We start from the raw sequence: 21743 nt of genomic DNA, 5'->3' as shown, positions 1-21743 counted from the left end.
TTCCTTTAGAATAAATTCTTATTAACCCCACCTCATCCACATCAGAATTGCAGCCTTTGCCATGAGGGGCAGGGCTTAACAATGCAAAAAAAAGTGTCAGTAAGGGGGGTTTATGGATACTCACAAACACCTTTGCATGCACCGCTGCTATCTGGGTGGTATGTTTCACCCAGGGAGGTAAACAACAACCCTCATCAACATATGCCAGTGCTGATCAGGCAGAGTTGGACATTGCCATGCCCAATAATTGGCCAATCTCATCTCAAGAACAGGGGCCCATATGCTATCTCAGGGGCCCTGTTTAAGACTCTGCAGAATATAGGAAAACACACCACTATTTATAATTACTATAGTAAGTCAAAAACATCTTCCATCCTTTTTTACAAATCTTATTTACTGTGTAGAGGATTGTGATGATACACTTAGCTTATTGCAGAAACTTTGTAAATACTGTAAGTAATACAAATATCTATCTCTGAGGATAGCTGCCATGTCTGTCATGTGCAGAAGGTGCTGCCCAACTCATCCCACTGTCGGTGACTGAGACATGACAGCTGAGAGCTGAAGAGGTTAACAGTTTCCTGTCCTTTTCCTTGTCATCCAGTCACCAGATTTCCTGAAACAGCAGATCACATTATTAAACACAATAGCCAGAATTCCATCCCAGCCAAAGAATGCATTATTAGATGCGTTTCTCAGCCGTGCACTTCCATTTTCCACTTTCTGTCTGGCAGCCTTACACAGCTGGTTGTATGCCAAGCATGATGAGCTTTGCTAGATTACTTTTGGGTTTTAATTGCTTTAAAGTAACAGTAAAATCCTTCCTAGGAGGAAAGTAAAAGCTAGGTACAAGGCAATTGTATGGCCTAACCTGTTCTAAATAAATAAATAAATAAATAAATAAATAAATAAATGTAAAAAGCCAGTCTGCAGTTTTGCTACTTAAGTCTATAGAAATGCTGTGCTGATGCATTTTTTTTATAGAACTCCTGGTGGGAGCTGGGGTCATCTACCGCTGTTATACTATAGACATATTTGGATGGCTTTGTCAATGATTGATGGCTTGTTTCCAGGCAAGTGGAACAGACCAATTAAACATTATATTCCAAAAGGACTCAGGACAAGGGGCCTTATTCTGATTGACTTGCAAGGCTGCGAAATTCGCAGCCTTGCAAGTCCATCAGACGCCGCCCTCCGCCCACAGTGCAGGTCACCCCCCCTCGAACGACCATCAAATGATTTCTTCCATGCACGCAGTTCAGAGTGACTTATATAGTTGCTCTAAATTGCGGGCGCCCATATCAGCTGCCCGCCCCCCGCATGTCCGTCACAGCCTCATTAGCCTGGGAACGCCCAGCGTTCTCATGGGAACACCCATGGAATGCTGGCCATTTTCATATGCTAATGGGGCTGCCCAGTGCCCCACACCCTTCTCCCCCCACCCCCTCAGCACGTAGGGTGCATGCAGAAACGCACATGCGCAGACACTAAACTCCGCCCCCCCGCATATCCATCACGGCCTCATTAGCCTGGGAACGCCCAGAGTTCTCATGGGAACGCCCATAGAACGCTGCCCATTCCCATATGCTAATGGGGCTGCCCGGCGCCCCCACCCTTCCCCCCTCCCCTCAGCATGTAGGGTGCATGCAGAAACGCACATGCGCAGACACTAAACTCCGCCCCCCCCCGCATGTCCATCACGGCCTCATTAGCCTTGGAACGCCCAGAGTTCTCATGGGAACGCCCATGGAACGCTGCCCATTCCCATATACTAATGGGGCTGCCCGGCACCCCCCGCCCTCCCCCCCCCCTCAGCATGTAGGGTGCATGCAGAAACGCACATGGGCAGACACTAAACATCGTCCCTCCGTGCGATCGCACAGAGGACCAAATGAATCAAAATAAGGCCCAAAGTGTATTACAGGTTAAGTCTCTCATATCCACCAAAATGGAATATTCCGAAAAATAGAATATTTTCAGCATGATTGATAGTGACACTTTTGCTTTCTGATGGTTCAGTGTACAGAAACTTTGCTTAATGCACAACATTATTACAAATATTGTATAAAATAACCTTCCGGCCATGTGTAATTATATAAGGTGTACAGGAAACATAAATAAATTCTGTGTTTAGAATTGGGTCCCATCCCCAAGATACCTTATTATGGTTTGTGAATATTCCAAAATACAGAAAAATCTGATATCCAAAATACTTGTGGACCCAACCATTTGTATATGGAAGACTCAATCCCTGTATCTACTATAAATAAAATAATTGAATTAGGAGAGCAAAACAATTAGTTGACCTGGGAATATCCAGATAAACAGAATAATACCCCTTTCACGCAGAAACCCAGATTTCTGGGTAAAGCAGTTCTACCCGGTGATTTGCCGTTCAACATGGCTCTTCTTTCTGTGTGAAAGGGTCAATGCGGGTTGAAAATCCCAGGTTTCTGACCGAGGAATTTACCGGGGATTTGGACCCGGATTGACCCTTTCACACAGAAGAAATACCTGTGTTATTCATCTAATTCCCGGGAAGGAATTTCTAACCTGGTAATTTATATTTCTGTGTAAAGGGGGGCAGGCTGGGACTGGCAAAATTACCAGGCAATGAAAATGCCAAATAAAAGCCAGGATTTTCATACATTTCTGTCTGAAAGTGGTAGAAAAATAGTTTTAACACACTACAACATCCCCAACCTAATCAGTTTATCAGCTTCTGCCTTACAGATGGAGCAGCTCTCATTAGTGAATGGTGGTGAATCTTTCACCATCTGCCGGAAGGGGGCTCGCATGCCCCGTTCTGACGGAGCCTGCCCGCATCCCCCCTTACCCTGCCCATTTTCCTGAAGCGGACATAGTCAAGGATTCCGCCATCAGCCGCAGAGTGAAGGGGTCACGTGTGCATGTGAGATGCTCGCGCCACCTTGTCAGATGCAGCGCCTCTCCGCCAGCGATTGCCAGCTCAGGGAATCTAGCGATTCCCTGGGCTGCCTGAGAGGCACTACATTTTACAGAATGTGTTTGAAAAATGGCAAGAGCTAAACGGTTGATACTCTCACAATTTAATTTCTCTCCAAGCTTTTATAAATAGCCTAAGTAAAAACAAAATTTGGAAAATTATATTAATTTTTTAACTAAACATATTTTTGTGTTTTATTTAAGTGTATTTTAACTGTTTATATATAATATTACTAATTTCCTAATTTTCTTGAAGTCCGGAGTCAGCCTATAGTTTGGAACAACTTGATTAAAGCAAATATAAAATAAAATTATTTTATTTGATACAATATTTATATGATTATTTTTAGGGTACTTGTTACCTAGAACGGCGCCCACGATTTTGATCCTAGGCATCGCAAGGAAAAAAATTGCGTCGGTCGCATCGCATGCGGCCAAAAAATCTACGCGATTACCGCAATTTTACATAGGGAACAATGTTAAATGGCCCAATTGACCCAATTTCACATAGGGAACAATGTTAAATGGCCCAGAGACCCCAAAGAGCCACCCTGAAGTGTGAAATGCCCCCCCCAAATGTTAACGCCACCCCACGATCAACGTCAACCCGAAGCGTCGGCGTGGAGTTTAGAATAGAAAGTGTGGCGAGTGCAGCGAGCCACCGAGCCCGAAGCGTGGCGAGCGGACGCGGATACCTTCAGAGGTATCCGCGTCCCCTCGCTGGCTTCACAGGTATGCGCGTCCCCTCGCGGGGCTCGCTGCGCTCGTCACGCTTCGGGCTCGGTGGCTCGCTGCGCTCGCCACACTTTCTATTCTCAACTCCACGCCGACGTGGATAGTGGGGGTATGAAAAGGTCGGAGGACGCGTACCGCTGCGCTCGCCACGCTTCGGGTTGACGTTGATCGTGGGGTGGCGTTAACAATTGGGGGGGGGGCATTTCACACTTCAGGGTGGCTATTTGGGGTCTGTGGGCCATTTAACATTGTTCCCTATGTGAAATCGGGTCAATTGGGCCATTTAACATTGTTCCCTATGTAAATTGCGGTAATCGCGTCGGTCGCATCGCATGTGTTTTTTTGGCCTCATGCGATGCGACCGACGCGATTTACCTTTTACCATTAATTTCTATGTGAAATCGCGGGCATCGCATCGGTCACATTGCATGCCATTATAATGGCATGCGATGTACATGCGATGCCCGCGATGGGCACCGTTCTAGGTAACAAGTACCATTTTTAGCAATGCGTGTTAGCAAAATTTCTAATTTATATTTCAAATATATATTTTGTTTTACAGGACCTCAATGCTTTGGATCTGGATCCGTATCGCTACTCTGGAGTTAATCTGACTGGATTCCGAATATTAAATATGGAGAATCCTTATGTTAGCACCATAGTAGATAAATGGTCAATGGAACGTTTACAAGCCCCTCCCAAGGCTGAGACAGGTCTTCTGGATGGAATTATGACGGTACGAAAAATAGTGTCAAAGCCCTGGTATTTCTTACAGTGGTCCACTACACAAATATATATAAACATTAGTTATGTGTAGCTAAGAAATAGGCTTACATTTTTCATACATTTTTAGCAGTCTGACTTTCTCTCCGGACAGTATTATACGCAGGCACTTTGCATGTTGAGAAAGCCATGATGTTCTGCAGTTCAGCAGATTTAAAATTTATGAAGGGTATATACAAATTTAAATGTAAATTCAAGTGTAAAAATTACGTTGTCACTCATTTGTAGGCTGCATGCAGAAGCAGCCAGTACTTACCCTGCATGCTAAAAAAAAATGATTTGCACCCCTTGAAGTGCAACATGAGTTTTTCAGGTGCATACAAAAGCAGGCCCAAAGTGTGATACAATTTAGGTGAACCTTGCTATTCTACAATCACCGTAATGACATGTCTACTGAACTATAATGTATTTTTTACATTGTAAATAATACTCTCCAATATCTATTAACATATAAAGTGATAAAATATAGTGACTTTTATTGACTTAAATATACTGAATAGGAGGAAATGTTCATGTGTCTCAATATTGAAAGATAAGATCATCTATTCCCAGGAATAAATCTTTAAACTCTGGGACTTTTCCAAGGAAAGTATTGGTGTGGATTAATTAGAGCAAGGTAGAAGTAGATAACCTAGAACAGTGGTTCTCAACCTCTGTCCTCAAGGACCCCCAACAGTGCACGTTTTCGAGGACTCCACACAGAATCACAGGTGAAATAATTAGCTCCACCTGTGATCTTTTGAAATGTGCCAGTGCCAGTGAATAATGAGTGCAGCTGTACACTTGCCGGGTGACATGGAAAACAAGCACTGTTGGGGGTCCCTGAGGACTGAGGTTGAGAACCACTAACCTAGAATATACATAGGTGAATCTAGGGGGTGGTCTGGGGGTGCACCCATTAGCCCAATTTGTAGCTGAGGGATGGGGCTTTCCAACGAGCCCAGCCCCGTGTCTCTAGCCCCCTGGGAACCGGAGATACTGCCAGGCAAAGCTGGAACGTCTTCCTTATAGGATAACATGGGACCCGCTAATTCCGACCCCCACCCAGTTCAACGGCATCACTGAAGCTCGAGGTTGATTTCAGTCGAACCCAAATCGCTGGGCCTTCAATCTGATACCAGGCTGGATCCATATGGGTTAATAGGTTTTAGGGATATTGAGGTTAAACCGTTTTTTTAATTTCTTAAATGTAATTTCATGACTGTTTATGTTCTTTGAGGGCAGATTTCTCGGGAAATAAACAGTCCAGTTTCACGGGACCAAAATCATTCGAAGCCAACTCAAAAGTTCTTCAATATGATACTGGTCTCATGTAAATGGGTCAGTTGGTTCCGAAGATATAGCTGGTTGGTTAAAGGGGGGTAGGGAGAGGGGAGTGGTTGTCTCTCCCCCTCACACCAGAAAATGCAGGCTGGTGTATAAGGGGTCAGCCTGGGAATGTCGCTGCATGATCCTGGGACCATGTTCCCGGGTAAATCCCTGCATTTTCTGTTGTGAAAGGGGTACTATTTCAAACAGCCGTGACCTGCAGTGCTCTGAATACAGCCGGGCAGCCCCCTGCTCTCTGCCCAGCTGTCAATGACTGTCACCCCTGCAGCTTCCGCTCCAATTCTTCTCCCCGTTTTCACCTCAGCCCGCCCCCCCTTTAATCATGTGGTGCCGGCGCCCGGCGTGCTCCCCAGACGTCACGCACAACAACAGCACGCACAATATTTCAAATGTCCACTCGGCTAGAGGGGACACCAGGAGGGGAGTGGGAGCGTGCTCTGCACTGCGCTCTGCTCCTCTCCCCATTTAAGCAGCTGCACTGCTCTCCATCTCTCCCTGCAGCAGCAGCGAAGGCTCATATAAAAATTTACAGTAAGTGGCACTTTTGGCGGCATTGCTTAAGGGACGCTACAAGTGGCGGTATGTGGGGGCATTACGCATGTGTGGCTTAATGTGTAAGGGGCATTACGGTGTGCAGCATCATGTGGAAGGGTCATTATGTGTGCAGCATCATGTGTAAGGGGCATTATGTGTGCAGCATCATGTGTAAGGGACATTATGTGTGCAGCATCATGTGTAATGGGTACTATGGTGCACGGCATCATGTGTAATGGGTACTATGGTGTGCGGCATCATGTGTAATGGACACTATGGTGTGCGGCATCATGTGTAATGGGTACTATGGTGCCATTATATATATATATATATATATATATATATATATATATATATATATATATATATATATATATATAAAGAAACAAACGTAGGCGTCACTCCGGGACTTGTGGTGAAAACAACTTTACTGTGTGGCGGTCAACGCCGTTTCGGGTTTCCCCGTCTTCAGGACCAAAATTTGGTCCTGACGACGGGGAAACCCGAAACGGCGTTGACCGCCACACAGTAAAGTTGTTTTCACCACAAGTCCCGGAGTGACGCCTACGTTTGTTTCTTTGTATGCGGTAGAAATCCTCTACCTAGGAAGGCACCCGGGCATTTCCTCACTGAGTGCGACGAGTGCCGGACACCCCCCCTGACATTATATATATATATATATATATACCATTTCCCATTTATACTTTCACTATGCTTTATCTGTGTCACCTCTCAGTGTTTGTTTGTGACCATGTTCATTTAGCCAACTTTATCATTTTTGGTTGTACCTTTTGAGGGACTCAAACATATAATTTTGACAATGTAGCTTGTGGCAATATCTCTGTCGGGAATGGGCTCACCTCTATTCACTGCCTCTAAAGAGTCCAGATGCCTCCTAGCCTCCAGTGTTATTTATCATCTGCTCAGGATACAAACATACACAGTGGATGATACATTGGCAGCCTATGAGGATCCAGTTCATTGGGCCAATTTGCTGCAGCAATTTTGGAGCTGGTTCAGAAATGGCACTCACACTGATGCTAATGTCCCTTCCTTGGAACAAAGTATACTTCCATTAATGAAGCAAGCATTGTCGTTTGAATAAACCAATCAGTAAGCTTACAAACAACCTACACAAGCATCAGGATTTGCAAAAGCTTGTGCATTGGAGTAGTGGCAATCTATTAACTTAGCCAACAAAATAGGTTCTATGTAGGCACATAGAAACAGGTAAAAAAAAGTAAAATACTACCATTAATATTATATAAAACTGTTCTAACAAAGAAAGACAAATGGAATTAATAGAGTGTTATTATGAAAAGAAGAAAACCAGCAGGAAATTGTTTTCTTATGCTCTTTCTTATAGGTAGTTTTTGTGGTGTGTCAGCATGCTAATTAGGTTGTTAAGAAGCACAGCATGAAAAAAAGAATGCAGTAATTACATATTCCTTAAAATTGGTGGAAAAAAACCCATAAATGATATCTATTTTTATAAATGCATAAGACTTTACAATGTTTATTTATTTTATTTATTAACAGTTTTTTTTCATATAGCAGAGCAAATTCTTCACAATTGGAAACAGGGATAAAGCAAACTGTATAGTTACAGACAGTCAAAAAGATAGGAGGGCCCTACTCGCCTGTTTACAAACTATATAATTTCAAAAGTACAAAATGCATTAAAATGTTCCCAAAAATACAGTAGCTGATTAGATGATCATTTGTGTACTGTACTACAAAACATCAGTGTCAAATGCAAATAAGATATTGGAATTAAAGAGTTAGAAGGACTTTTAGAATTTGTGTGTAGTTGGGCAAGTTAAGCTATGGGAACCGGCAAATGTAAAAGAATCATGGCATCGCAATATAGAGACGTTTACTAATGGATGAGATAAGGTTTACAGAGCGGTGTATGACTTACTAGCCTTGCAAAGCCTTATAACGACATCAAGTACATAAGTATTTATAGCAAAAGAACCACACAGACACAGAGGTACTAATGCTACAGTGCCATACCAAGTTAGGTTTGTAAAGGCTAATTCAACTTGTCTGCGGCACAAGTTGGACCTGATTTCCCATGTACTTCCTTGGCAGCTCCCTTCGAGTGCTTCCATCCGATTTGACAGTTGATGTGCCATTTTTCATGCGATTTATTGCAGGTAAAAGGACTCCTGGGAGCTGCCGGGGGAGATCAAGGGAAGTGTGATGTGATACATTGCAGGTGCTAAAAAGCACTGATGATGCACTTCTTATTTATCTTATGTGCAGCAAGTCCGACCTTGACTTCGATCCAATATGGGACTGCGCATCGAATTGGATGGGATGTCAAACACATGCGATTTGGTCACCTTTCACCCAATTTCTCTGACCAATCCATCGTTATCGGGGGGGGTGTCGGAGTGATTAAATTGCACTAATGTATGGAGGCCTTTAGCTACAGTGCCCTACCGAGTTACAGTAGGTGTGTAAGCTACAGTGCCATACCCAGTTAGAGGTGTAAGCTACAGTGCCATATGGAGATAGGTGTGTAAACTGCAGTGCCATATCCAGTTATTGGTGTAAGCTACAGGGCCATACCAAGTTAGGTGTGTAAGCTAAAGTACCATACCAAGTTAGGTGTGCAAGCTTCAGTGCCATACAGAGTAAGAGGTGTAAGCTATAGTGCCACACTGAGTTAGGTGTGTGAGCTACAGTGCCATACGGAGTTAGGTGTGTAAGCTATAGTGCCATACCGAGTTAGGTGTGTAAGCTATATAGCCACACGAGTTAGGTGTGTAAGCTACAGTGGCATACTAAGTTAAGTGTGTAAGCTGCAGTGCCATTCCGAGTTAGGTGTGTGAGCTACAGTGTCATATGGAGTTAGATGTGTAAGCAACAGTGGCATACCGAGTAAGGTGTGTAAGCTACAGTGCCACACCGAGTTAGATGTGTAAGCTACAGTGGCAATGCCAGTTAGGTCTGTAAGATACAGTGCCATACCGAGTTAGGTGTGTAAGCTACCGTCCCATATGGAGTTAGGTGTGCAAGTTTCAGTGCCATACGGAGTTAGATGTGTAAGCTACAGTGCCATACTGAGTTAGGTGTGTAAGCTACAGTGCCAAACCCTATTAGAGGTGTCAAATACATTGCTGTACCAAGTTAGGTATGTAAGCTACAGTGCCATACAGAGCTAGATGTGTAAGTTACAGTGCCACACTGAGTTACAGTAGTTGTGTTCAGACCTAGAGAAAATCTATTTAACTTGTCAGTGATGGCACTAAGTAAAATAAGAGGGCAGAAGTTTTGAGGGTAAAGGCCTTTTAACCAATCCTCCTTTTGTAGAGATATATAAATACATATATTTTTTTCTTTTCAAAAAGAGAAGCCACAAACTCAATCAAAAGGTGCAAGCTTAAGACAATAATAAAATGGCTGTTGAACGATGCAAAAATATATAGATTTTAAAAATCTGACTATAAGAATAAATGTTCTTTAGAGAGAGTTGTGAGATTCTTCTCAACCCCAATGCCGTTCCCCTTTATTTTAGACAGATGCTGCTCTGACATATGATGCGGTCCATATTGTGTCTGTTTGCTACCAGAGGGCTCCTCAGATGACAGTCAACTCATTGCAGTGTCATCGACACAAAGCCTGGAGGTTTGGCAATCGCTTCATGAATTTCATCAAAGAGGTAATGAACTGTGGATATATGGAAATAAACAAATAATGTCCAATAGTGGATTCAAATTATTATTAGTATATACTGTACTTTATAGAACTATTGTATTTACAGTAAGTGTTTTTTTTTTCCTTAAAATCTTTATGCTCTGGCAATAGATATGAAAATTGCCAATATCATTTTAAGGAGTGGTTTGACTAAAAGTTGCAAAAATATGGTTGACAAAACTGACAGAATTGAACTAACCACAAACTGGTTGATTAAATTATCATAGGTTCTGTTTGGGACATTGGCCCCTACTCCACATATCTTTTTGGATGTACAGTAGTATGGCGGTCCGACAAACGGTCAGTATACTGACGTCAGAATCCCGACTGCCATTGCTTCGACCGGGGGGGGGGGACGAGAGCAAATAAGCCCCTTGTGGGCATGCTGTGCTGGCCACGCTGCGGGCTAGGCTCGCTCGCCACAGGTTCTATTCTCCCTCTATGGGGGTCATGGCTACCATATATTTCTATAATTAAGGCTTGCATGCTTTTTTTATATTGCAGCAACAATAGGAGGATATCTCCCGTTTGTGTGCAGTACTTGCTTTTTATACCACTACTTCCGCACCTACATATGTGTATGTTTCTATGACCCCGTATTTTTGCCCATTAGTGTGTGGGCATATGCGCCTCATCTTTGTAGATGTCCATTTCTTTCTCCTTCTATACTGTACAGTATGTCTCTCTAGTTTTATGTATTAATGTATTTTTATATCTATTTATCTTTTCTCTCTGTTTGTGTATCTGTCTGTCTGCTTTTACCTCTCTTATAGATAACCCTACACCTTTTTCCTATCATTAGCCCATACTACTCACTTTGCACCTTAATCTGGTCACACACCGCGATTCCCCACATGACTGCGAATGGATGATTTGCATAATCATCCATTTGTAGCCTTGGGTGCGGGGGAGTAATTCTATGGTAGGCAACCAGAATCTGCACATGAGCAGAAATCCTCCTGCACATGTACAGACACAGAAAATTGGTCCTCAGTGCGAACTACAAGAGCTGCCACCACATCATGCAGTGTAAGGGACAGAGTGGGCTGCTGCACGTGCCCAGTGGTAGCAGCTTCTTCTACCATATTTGCTTTGAGTCCTCAATCAGTGCACAGAGAGCAGCAACTAGGAAAAAGAGACAGGAGCGTTACCATGAGGTGTGAGAATGTAAGCTTAGAAAGTGCAGTACTGCTTCTGACATATTTATTTATTTACTATGGTATGTTTAACCTTTTCCTGACCACTTATTTATATTATTTAAATACTTGATACAGCCTATACTATAGCTCATCTATAGTGTTGAATACAAATCATGGATTCCATATTGTATCCAGTGAATAAAAAGTAATTACTAAGTTTATTCTACCACTCCCCCAGACTCCCGCACTTGCTCCATTGGTTTGCAGAGTGGTCAGGGGCGTAACTATAGCACCGCATGTGCATGTGGGGGCGCCGGGGGCTGCTGTGCTATAGTTACCCCCCCCCCCAATCCCCCACAGACTTACGTATCTCGCTGGTCCCGGCGGCTCCGTTCTTCTGATGAGGACAACCACAAAATGGCCACCCCCATATAGCACACTGTTCTCTGAAACTGTCTGCTGTATGGGGGCGGCCATTTTGTGGTGGTCTTCAGCAGAAGAACGGAGCCGCCGGGACCAGCGCAGCGCGATAGGTAAGACTGCGGGGGAGGGGGTTAGCATAGGCGGCGGGGCGACGGGGGGGCCGGGGGTGCTTGACGGGGCGGCGGCGGGGGGGGGGGGTGGGTGGGTATGGGCGCCCCCCCCCCCCCTCTAACGGCGGGGGGGGCGCCCAAAACGTAGCTACGCCACTGAGAGTGGTAGATTGAGGAGTGCATTTGGACACCCCCCCCCCATCCCTCTAGAAATCCTACGTTTGCCACTGATCATGGGGTACCATTCAGTGCAGGCTTCACTGTACTTTCTCTGCACAATTGCCATAAACAGTATGTCCTCCCTGGGCTCTCTGGACATTGTCTCTTGGTTCTCCTCTCCTCGTCTCTTTGGTGCAGTTTCTAGGGCCTCAGCCTTAGCATTTCCCAAAAGGACACTTCATGCCTCAATCTGACACTCTATTACTGGTGGTGGTGGGGGGCATTGCACTGTGTATTATGGCTCTGTGGTACGCCTCTACTTGAACAGAAGCCAATACAGTACTGTCAGAAATGAGTTCACATAATTTGTGCCCTAGCAATGTATATGGATGTTTAAAATGACATATTTTACTGTACATTTTCCTACAGTTAAGAGTGTAGCTATAACATTACATAACATGCTACACAGACACTGTATGTGACAAAATAGCATCATTTGACTATGAAGATTCATATAGGAATTCATTGCTTATTAGGAATGTCTAATTTTTTTATTGTCATATTAAGATTACAGAGGAATTCAACGTACTGTGATCTTCATGGAAATCACAGTACTATTCTGTTTTGTAGGCAAATACTGCATACATTTTTTCTTGATGAAGATCTGAGATATCCAGCCATGTAAATGGAGGCTAGATGAGGTTAAATACTTTCTTCCATACAGCAGACTGATGTAATGATGCATATTTGCATATGAAACTGAGTCTTCCATATTCAATAAACTCATAAAGCAATAGTGTCCTCTAGGGGCTGATAATATAGTTTAACAAAATAGTTTCTGAGCTGTTACAGTGCAGTATATATTATATTCAAAGTTTGCATTCAGCACCACTCATTGCAAATCAATGCAGATTAGGGTGCTGCAGTCATTTTCAAAACTTTAGGGGCCTGTTCATTATACCTTCATTTCTGCAAAGTCAATGAACATTAACATTGCATTTACTTTTGTAGATACTGTATTCATTAATGGGTCATGAATTACTGTGGCAATGCAGGAGATGTTGCAAAAATCTCTTACTTGTTACCTTTCAGTGCTGATGTGGCATACTCTCCCCTTACAATAGATAGGGGCATAGGGGTAAATGTACTAAGATGGGCATTCTATTGAAGATGGTATGTTGCCCATAGCAACCAATCAGATTCTACCTATTATCTTATAGAAGGTGCTAAATAAATAAGAAGTAGAATCTGATTAGTTGGTAGGGGCAACATAATATAATTCCCATCTTAGTAAATGTACCCCATATATTTATTAAGCTTCAATAATACAACATTTTCAGAACATGTCACAGTCTTCAGATGATACGAGTTCCTGGTCCCCTGCTCCTTCCTATGGGAATGGGAAACAGGTCCGGTTTGGTAAAAAGAGTCGGTATCTTTATGCGAAAGTGAGAAACAGTATCACCATACTACACCAAATTGCAGCAGTCTATTAAATTGACCATTCCATTTCACTACTGCAGGAAAATAGATGCTTATTTGACCTTTAAAAGGGCAAACAGCATATTTGTGGATTTGTTTAAGATTTTCTATTTGTGTTTTATTCAATGAAATATTACATTTAATTGTGTAGAAATAGGGTAATGCTTCATTAGCATTTACTAATTACACACCTCTATATCATACTTGCCATACTCTCCGAGAAGATTTTGCAGGTAATCCCTCACAACACTGGAAGAGCAGAAAGATCTCCCACATTCTGCCAACACCCTTGTGCCACAGAGATTTTCTATGGCATTCTCATGCTGGCTGGAGAGGAGGGGTAAAATGTGTCATTTTTAACTCCACACTTCCCACATACCTACGAATCCAGGCTTTCTGTTAAAGGGAGAGCGGGACTTGATGATGTCAGAGCCCAGCCCCGCCCGCCATGGCTTCTAATGACGAGGAGAAAAGTCAGCTAGTATCTGTATGGCCAATGTACTATCTCTAATATGCAGTTAAAGGGAAGGAGGAATATACTGTACACCTGAATGCCTTCTGTACGTCTGTTCTGTTATATAACTAGACCCATTAAGCATCCAAGTGAACATAACATATGCATTTAAATATGCCCCTTTTTTTACATGCATATTTTTACATGCATATAGCAACATTCCAAACATAATACTTTCATGTTCTTATGAGCCAAATATTTTTTAGCAATGCAAATGGGAGGATATTTATATCACATCCAAAGGGGCTGTTATGAAAGTTTTCACTGAAACATATGGACAATGTTAAATAAATGTATAACAGATGCAACCGTTGCTGTACCATGATAACTCAACAAACATTTAAATTGCAGTATTTTTAAAGGTGCTTTAATAAAGAATATTGTGTCTGCAGTGGAGACAATAGTAGTAGAAGTAATAATATATATTTAATATATTTTAAGAGGACTAGTCTATATGCCACAGTGATAGGAAAGGTCATTTTTAATGTAACCAAGAGGCAATAAGTGGAAGGTAATGGTTTACTATAAACACATGCATAACGATGTTAATTGAACAATATAATGCACCATTCATTTTAATAAGATTTGCTAATGCTGGTACATGATTGAACATATAATGCAAAATAAGAACAATGTTAGAAAGCAATGCACTCCTGTCCTACTCCTCACTGTGCCAGCATACTGGCAGGGACGGATTGGCCCATAGGGGCACATTGGAAATATCCAGCCCCTTCTCTATAAGGTTCCAGGCTGTGCACTGAGCATCAGTTAGACATTGAGCATTCGAGCCAACAGCGGCATTCCTCCTGGTTGACCCAGTCTGACACTGCAGGCTTGTGCCCTAGGACCCAGGAAGATCTGTCCTCCAACCTGATCATGAATAAGCATGTGCAGAGATCATCTTGTGATCATAGCACTGACCAAGAGACTAATGTGATAATGGTGGAGATATGCTTAGCTCCAAAGAGAGCAGCATATGAAGCTTTTCCAACATCCCTGCATCACAAGTATACACTCCCAGCTGGTGAGCTGTATGAAACCCTGCTATGTTAGATGGTGAGGAAAACACAAATGAGCAAATGTACGACACAAATGGACCTCAATCTCAAAGCATACAGTGCTATTACTATCACAACCCGAATAAGGTTACTTTAGGTAGAAAAGAAACACATACCTACATAGATGTTGAAACCAATAATAATGATGAATGTAGTCCCTGTATACTGTATTCTTGTGTATCAACAATATCTGTAAGTCAACAATCAGCAAGAATATACTGCAACAAAAATATCTAAACAGTGTCAGACTGTGGCCCTGGAGGGAAATGGGCATTTAAGGAGCCAAATATAGAAAAGATAAAAAAAGATAGTACAGTTGTTGTGTTATTATGTGTTCCTTAATCCTGCAAATGCCCATCCAACCTCAGAAGTTCACAGTGTCGGACTAGGATGGTAAGGGCCCACCGGGAGAATGTACAGTAGTCATTGGAAGAGTGGCACAGTATGTGATGTCATGACCTGAAGAAAGCCTTGCTGCCAGCCTGCTACCACCACCGGGTCAGTCAGTAGCTGATGACTGAACAGTGGTTCTAACAAAATCATCTTGCAGAGGCTACTGACTGCCCGGCAGCATTAACACTAATTGATGGTTTGAGTCAGGCCCTGTCTCCGAAAAAGTGACCTGGATCACAAATCACTGGGGCCTACCGGTGTATCCCCCAGTACCCCGGTGGGCCAATCTGAGCCTGGAAGTTCAGTACTACTGCATGGACTCCCCTCAAAGGAGTAACAATGTGATCTGATGTTGATATGTCTGTTTTAGTAAATGTCTGTATATGATCACTGTAACGCATCGACAGGTGTTTGAGATTAAAGGGGAGATGTCAGGAAGGAGTGATGTAAATGGAGAAGTGGAGAAGTTACCCATGGCAAGCCTGATGCTAATGTGGGCTTCTGCAGGGCTAAAGCAAGTATCAATGCGGCTTCAAGAGGAAAGCTGCTCCTCCCCCTATTTTCTCTTGACAGCATTAACAGTTATCATTCGTATTGGCACTTGCACAAACCCTATATTAGATGCAAAAGATCTGTAGGAAGCAGGACAATATAAAGTATCCCCAGGACACTCAATTGCCCCACTAACAAGTTATGGCGCCATATACTGCTACGACTTCCCGCAGCAGTGTATGACCATACGATACCTCTTGAGCCCCTGGGACCTTCCCAGATGGCAGGATCTCATGTGATTAATGGCTTCTGCTTCTTTGATCTGCGATGTGACACATGTGACCCTGTTCCCCGCCGCCGGACAGGAGTCTAAATTGGAGGATGGATGTGCAGCAGGTCCGACCTCCCACTCCAGGTCGATGCACATCTGACCTCCAATTCGGACACCGCCACATTGGACCAGACCAGATCAGATGTCAAACACATCGCATTCACCCGATTTTCTCGGCCCGATCCATCGGAATAAGGCAAAAATCACCCAAAATCGGACTAGTGTATGTAGTGTGCCCGAGGCCGGCAGTGTCCTTCGGTGGGGGGGATTGGGAGACCTCCCTGTCTGTCGCTGCTCTGCGGTGAATAGAGTGTCTATTCCCGGAGACAAAGTGGATGGGGGCATGGCCAGCAGCTCATAGAGCCACTGGACATGCCTCCAGGGTGGGAAAAATGGGGGCGTGGCCTTGTGGGAGCACAGTGAGTATGAGTATAGGCCATGCCTCTTGCCTCTAGGCCACACCTCCAACATTTTGGGCGTGTGCCTTCACTTCCAGGAAAACAGGTGTTGGCAGGTATGCTATATGTGCATAAAACAACAAAGTGGAGAAGAGGTGTCATTTATTCTGCTCTGCTTTAGGGTGTCAGAAATGAAGAGCTAGTGCAGCAGTTTAATCTCCTACATTTTTCGGTTTCTGACTTATTTTGTAGGCAAACAAATTTCCAATCCTGTGCATTTTGCAGTTTTAACCCACACGTAACAAAAATCAAATACATTGTGTAATTGTATGCAGGAAACCAATGAATACTGATTTCACCCAGGAACTGCTGTGCCCCATTGTGCCAAGTTAAGACCTATTCTAATAAGGTATTTAAAATGCTTGCTTTCAAATTAATTTTTGTACTCCCAGCACATTAGCATAACCCGGGCAAAGACCGTCACAAAAAGGCCATTTCTAGTTGAATAGTACTTTCGTTACAAAGCGACCCAAGTGCGTCCTGTGGAGAGAAAAGCTATTAATGCTAAAAATATCTCAGTGGTGCATATTTATGGTAGCATTTTACGCACACTACCACCATTACGAAAAAGAAAGTGATTTTTTGCTAGCATAACACTAGTTTAAGTTGAAGTAGGAGTTTAATATTTGTAATTATAGAATTGAATCTCTTATAAAATAATACATTATGCATATGTGTTGTTCCTGAACTGTGGAACTATAATTCTCAGCATACTCTGCCCAAATAACAGAGTATGTTGGGACTGCGGAATGTTTCTCAAACCATTTTGACACTGCTGAACCCAGAAAGTTTCAATGCTGCTTTTGTAGGTGAAGCTTACAGCTGAAATCTATATTGTAATTGAGGATGGTCTGTCTGGCTTCTTGTCACAGGTCACTGCTCCTGGTCAAAGGAGGTCTCTGCACCCAGTACTAGTCTCTCTGTCTGTTCCCGTGTCCTGGTACCCAGCCAATGTGTTCCTACATCCTTGTACCCTGCCTTAATGTTTTATTCCTGCCAGTCCTGCACCCGTTCCCTGTTGAATTCCACCCTGTACCTGCTTTTCTGTTTCCAGTGCTGATTTATATCCAGTATATGCCAAGTCTCCATATTTATTCCCTGTTAGTTCTATGTACTTCCAGCCTCTGTGTTTTGTGATTGCTAGCTTCAGAAAAGCACTTTCACTCCAGCTGTACTGGTAGTCACTTGTCTTGTGGCTATTTCCAGTCAACGCCATTTTACCATATGGGCTCAATGGGCAGCTGTCCAAGGGTCCCCCAATTCTAGGGGCTTTGAGCTTGGACATTGAGCTTTGATATTGGTTTGTAGGCATCTGCCTCCTGAGCTTCTAGGGAGGCAGTAGAGAATGCTGACTGGTTGCTCTAATTCATACTTGCCTACTTTTGAAAACGAGTTTCAGGGAGAATATAGTTGGTCGTAAAAGTTTGCACTGTGCCCCATTAAGGGGGCGTGACATGCTCCACCCAAGGGGCGTGTCTATTTCCATATATGGAGAGATTGTGAAAAGATATTGTGAACATGGCACTTAGAATCTTTTAAAATGACTCATAACTAAATGTAGATGAGCCCCAAAGCAGTTAGTAAGAGCTACTATACTTGCGAAAGTGCTGGGAAATGGTGCTGATGATTCAAATGTATCTATCTCTCATTCCTTTTTTTCCCCCTAAAATGTATCAGTGTAATGTGGGCTAGGTGAAATGAGGGAGATTGCTAGACCAATGAGGGAGAGAGGGAGATTGCTGCTATTTCAGGGAGACTCCTTCAGAATGCAGGAGGGTAGGCAACTATGCTCTAATTGTGAATCTCATACAAACAGAACAACCAGGCAGCATTTTCTTTCTGCTTCCCAGCCTTCAGCCAGACAGTGAATGGCTGTCAGCATGCTGAATAGTGGATGACTGGAGCTATCCACCAATCAGAGCCCATCATTCTCAACCTGCCTCCAAACCTGCAGCCAAACAGCTGTCAGAATGCCGGTTGGTGAACAACTGGAGCTACACATCAATCAAATCACAGGATGGAAGCAAGTGGAGAGATGGCACAGGACCACAGGGGGGTGTGTTATGCATTGTCCAGAGCCTACAATGCAGATAAGATGGCCCTGTTTCTAGTATACCCAAAGTAGTTCTTAAGTTGTGGATAAAGCCCCGCACACATGGGTACACCCGCGACCTGTACAGAGCCCCGCGATCTAGAAGAAAAGACATTGCAAGCACTGTCTTTACCTGCAGGTGATGGTCATAGGCGAATCTAAGGGGTGGTCCGGGGGTGCACCGGACCACCATTAGACCGCTTGGCGGATCAGGTCTCTAGCGCTAGCACCTGCCACCACCAGACGCCCACTCATTAGATATGCATGAGTGGCGTGGCGTGACGTGTCCCACTGTACCTCGTCATGCCCCTCCATCCCTCGGCCCTGCATTGTATACCCCAGCACTGGAGCGTCGCATGCAGCAGTACCTCCGACAGCAGCAATTTCATACCCCTTTCCCACTGCAGGCTTTACACGTGTAAATGCCGTTTTTTTAGCCTTTTTAAACGGCTAGAGCTGCAGTGGGAAAGCTCCAGGTTGCTTTACACGGGTAACAAATACCGGTTTTTGTTACCCGTGTAAAAAGCAGTGTTTTTACCGTGTTATAGCCGTTTTTTCGGCAGTGGGAAAGGGGTAGCCCTTTACCCGTTAAAAAAAAAACCGGCATGGGGTCCCCCCCCACTGCCGAAACCAGCACCAGGCTGAAGGAGCCGGGGCTGGTAATAAAAAATCAGGAAACCCGACAAATAGGGGTTCCCTGATTTTTTACAACCAGCCCCAGGCTCCAGGTCCGGGGCTGGTTCCCAAAATACGGGGGACAAAATGACTAGGGGTCCCCCGTATTTTAAGAACCAGCCCCAGGCACAACCAGCCAGCAGGGTAATGCCACAGCCGGGGGACACTTATGATATAAGTTCCCGCGGCCAAAGCATTAACCCTACCGACCAGTCAGCCTGGCCAGGGGCCCTGGGGGAGTGGGGACCCCCCCAATAAAGGGGTCCCCCCCCTCCAGGACTTACCTGACCAGGCTGAAGCCTGGTGCTGTCCCCGGTGACCCTGGAGCGGTGGTCACCGGGCTGATGGTATTGTGTAAAAAATAGAATAAAAACCATTGTCTTTTACTGGTGAACTATGAGTCCCAGCAAGCCTCCCCCGCAAGCTGGGACTTGGAGAACCACAAGTCCCAGCCTGCGGGGCATTAAAGGGCCCGCTGGGTCTTGTAGTTCCACAGTAAAAGAAAGAGTTAAATAAACACACTGACACACGTGAAAAATAAAAGTTTAATACATACATAACACATACATACTGATACTTACCTATCTTGAGCCCGTAGGTAGCCCTGGTCCTTATGTCCTGGTCCGTGTCGGCGTCTGTATCCAGTCGGCATCCCTGTCGGCGACGGCGTCGGCGGTCCGGAGTCCGAAGAAATCCATTTGGGAAGCTGTGGAAGGAAATCCTACTCACCTGTCCCAGCGCGACGTAGTCCAGGTAAGGTCTTTGCAAAAAAAACAAACCGACACCCGAACCAGACCGGACTGACGGAGACACACGTGTGTTTGTTTACATCGTGCGGCTCCGCCTCCCGAATGCCGCTATTGGCCGCCTTGCGGCCTAGCGGCTCCTGATTGGCCGCTAGGCCGCAAGGCGGCCAATAGCGGCATTCGGGGGCGGAGCCGCACGATGTAAACACACCGTGCGTCTCGCTGTCCGCTTGGTTCGGGTGTCGGTTTGTTTTTTTTGCAAAGACCTTACCTGGACTACGTCGCGCTGGGACAGGTGAGTAGGATTTCCTTCCACAGCTTCCCAAATGGATTTCGTCGGACTCCGGACCGCCGACGCCGTCGCCGACAGGGATGCCGACTGGATACAGACGCCGACACGGACCAGGACATCAGGACCAGGGCTACCTACGGGCTCAAGATAGGTAAGTATCAGTATGTATGTGTTATGTATGTATTAAACTTTTATTTTTCACGTGTGTCAGTGTGTTTATTTAACTCTTTCTTTTACTGTGGAACTACAAGACCCAGCGGGCCCTTTAATGCCCCGCAGGCTGGGACTTGTGGTTCTCCAAGTCCCAGCTTGCGGGGGAGGCTTGCTGGGACTCATAGTTCACCAGTAAAAGACAATGTTTTTTATTCTATTTTTTACACAATACCATCAGCCCGGTGACCACCGCTCCAGGGTCACCGGGGACAGCACCAGGCTTCAGCCTGGTCAGGTAAGTCCTGGAGGGGGGGGACCCCTTTATTGGGGGGGTCCCCACTCCCCCAGGGCCCCTGGCCAGGCTGACTGGTCGGTAGGGTTAATGCTTTGGCCGCGGGAACTTATATCATAAGTGTCCCCCGGCTGTGGCATTACCCTGCTGGCTGGTTGTGCCTGGGGCTGGTTCTTAAAATACGGGGGACCCCTAGTCATTTTGTCCCCCGTATTTTGGGAACCAGCCCCGGACCTGGAGCCTGGGGCTGGTTGTAAAAAATCAGGGAACCCCTATTTGTCGGGTTTCCTGATTTTTTATTACCAGCCCCGGCTCTTTCAGCCTGGTGCTGGTTACGGCAGTGGGGGGGACCCCACGCCGTTTTTTTTTTAAATTCTCCCCCCCCCCCCTATCTTTACACTGCTTAAACGGGTTTTTAAACGGGTAAGTGTGAATGTGACAAAAACAGCTTTTAAACGGTAATTTACCGTTTAAAAGCTGCAGTGGGAAAGAGTCTTATGGCTCTTACCCGTTTAAAGACCTGTTTAAAAAAAACGGGTCTTTACCCGTGTAGGCAGTGGGAAAGCAGCATCAGCCTCAGCTATGAGCTAGCCTGCAGCATTCTAACCTACTTCCGCCCAGCTCCCCAGATGAGGAGCGCCTAGCCACCTTTCAGAAAGGGACAATGCTGCTGCAGCTTGGCCTCCATTATATAGGGTGTATGTGAGTGGAATAGGGGGTGTGTGGTGTAGGTAGAGGGTTATGGAGTGTATGTGGGGTAACAGGGAGAACAGCATGTGCTGAGGGTACAGTGTATGTGGGAGACTATGGTGTGTGGTGGAGTAGAGGGTTATGAGGAGACTAGGGTGTGCTGGTGTTAGATAGACTTGTGGTATATGTGGAGG

The 21743-nt window shown here is 44.7% G+C and overlaps 1 protein-coding gene across 2 annotated transcripts in view; it reads left to right on the top strand.

Moving 5' to 3' along the window:
- Positions 1-21743, top strand: part of GRIK3 (glutamate ionotropic receptor kainate type subunit 3) — a 524589-nt gene that overhangs the window by 311604 nt on the left and 191242 nt on the right. For both annotated transcript variants that reach the window (XR_014470426.1, XM_083173547.1), the window contains exons 6-7: positions 4262-4435; positions 9872-10015. Coding sequence is in view for 1 of the 2 variants with exons in the window: in XM_083173547.1 (XP_083029673.1) it covers positions 4262-4435; positions 9872-10015 (318 nt within the window). In the remaining variant the exon portion in view is untranslated. The remainder of the gene's footprint in view (positions 1-4261; positions 4436-9871; positions 10016-21743) is intronic.

Source organism: Crinia signifera, chromosome 2 (assembly GCF_055691185.1).
Source record: "Crinia signifera chromosome 2, ASM5569118v1, whole genome shotgun sequence".
In the NCBI taxonomy this organism is placed as follows: Eukaryota; Metazoa; Chordata; class Amphibia; order Anura; family Myobatrachidae; genus Crinia; species Crinia signifera.
Note: the sequence above shows the minus strand (reverse complement) of the source record. Positions and strands in the feature narration are given on the sequence as shown.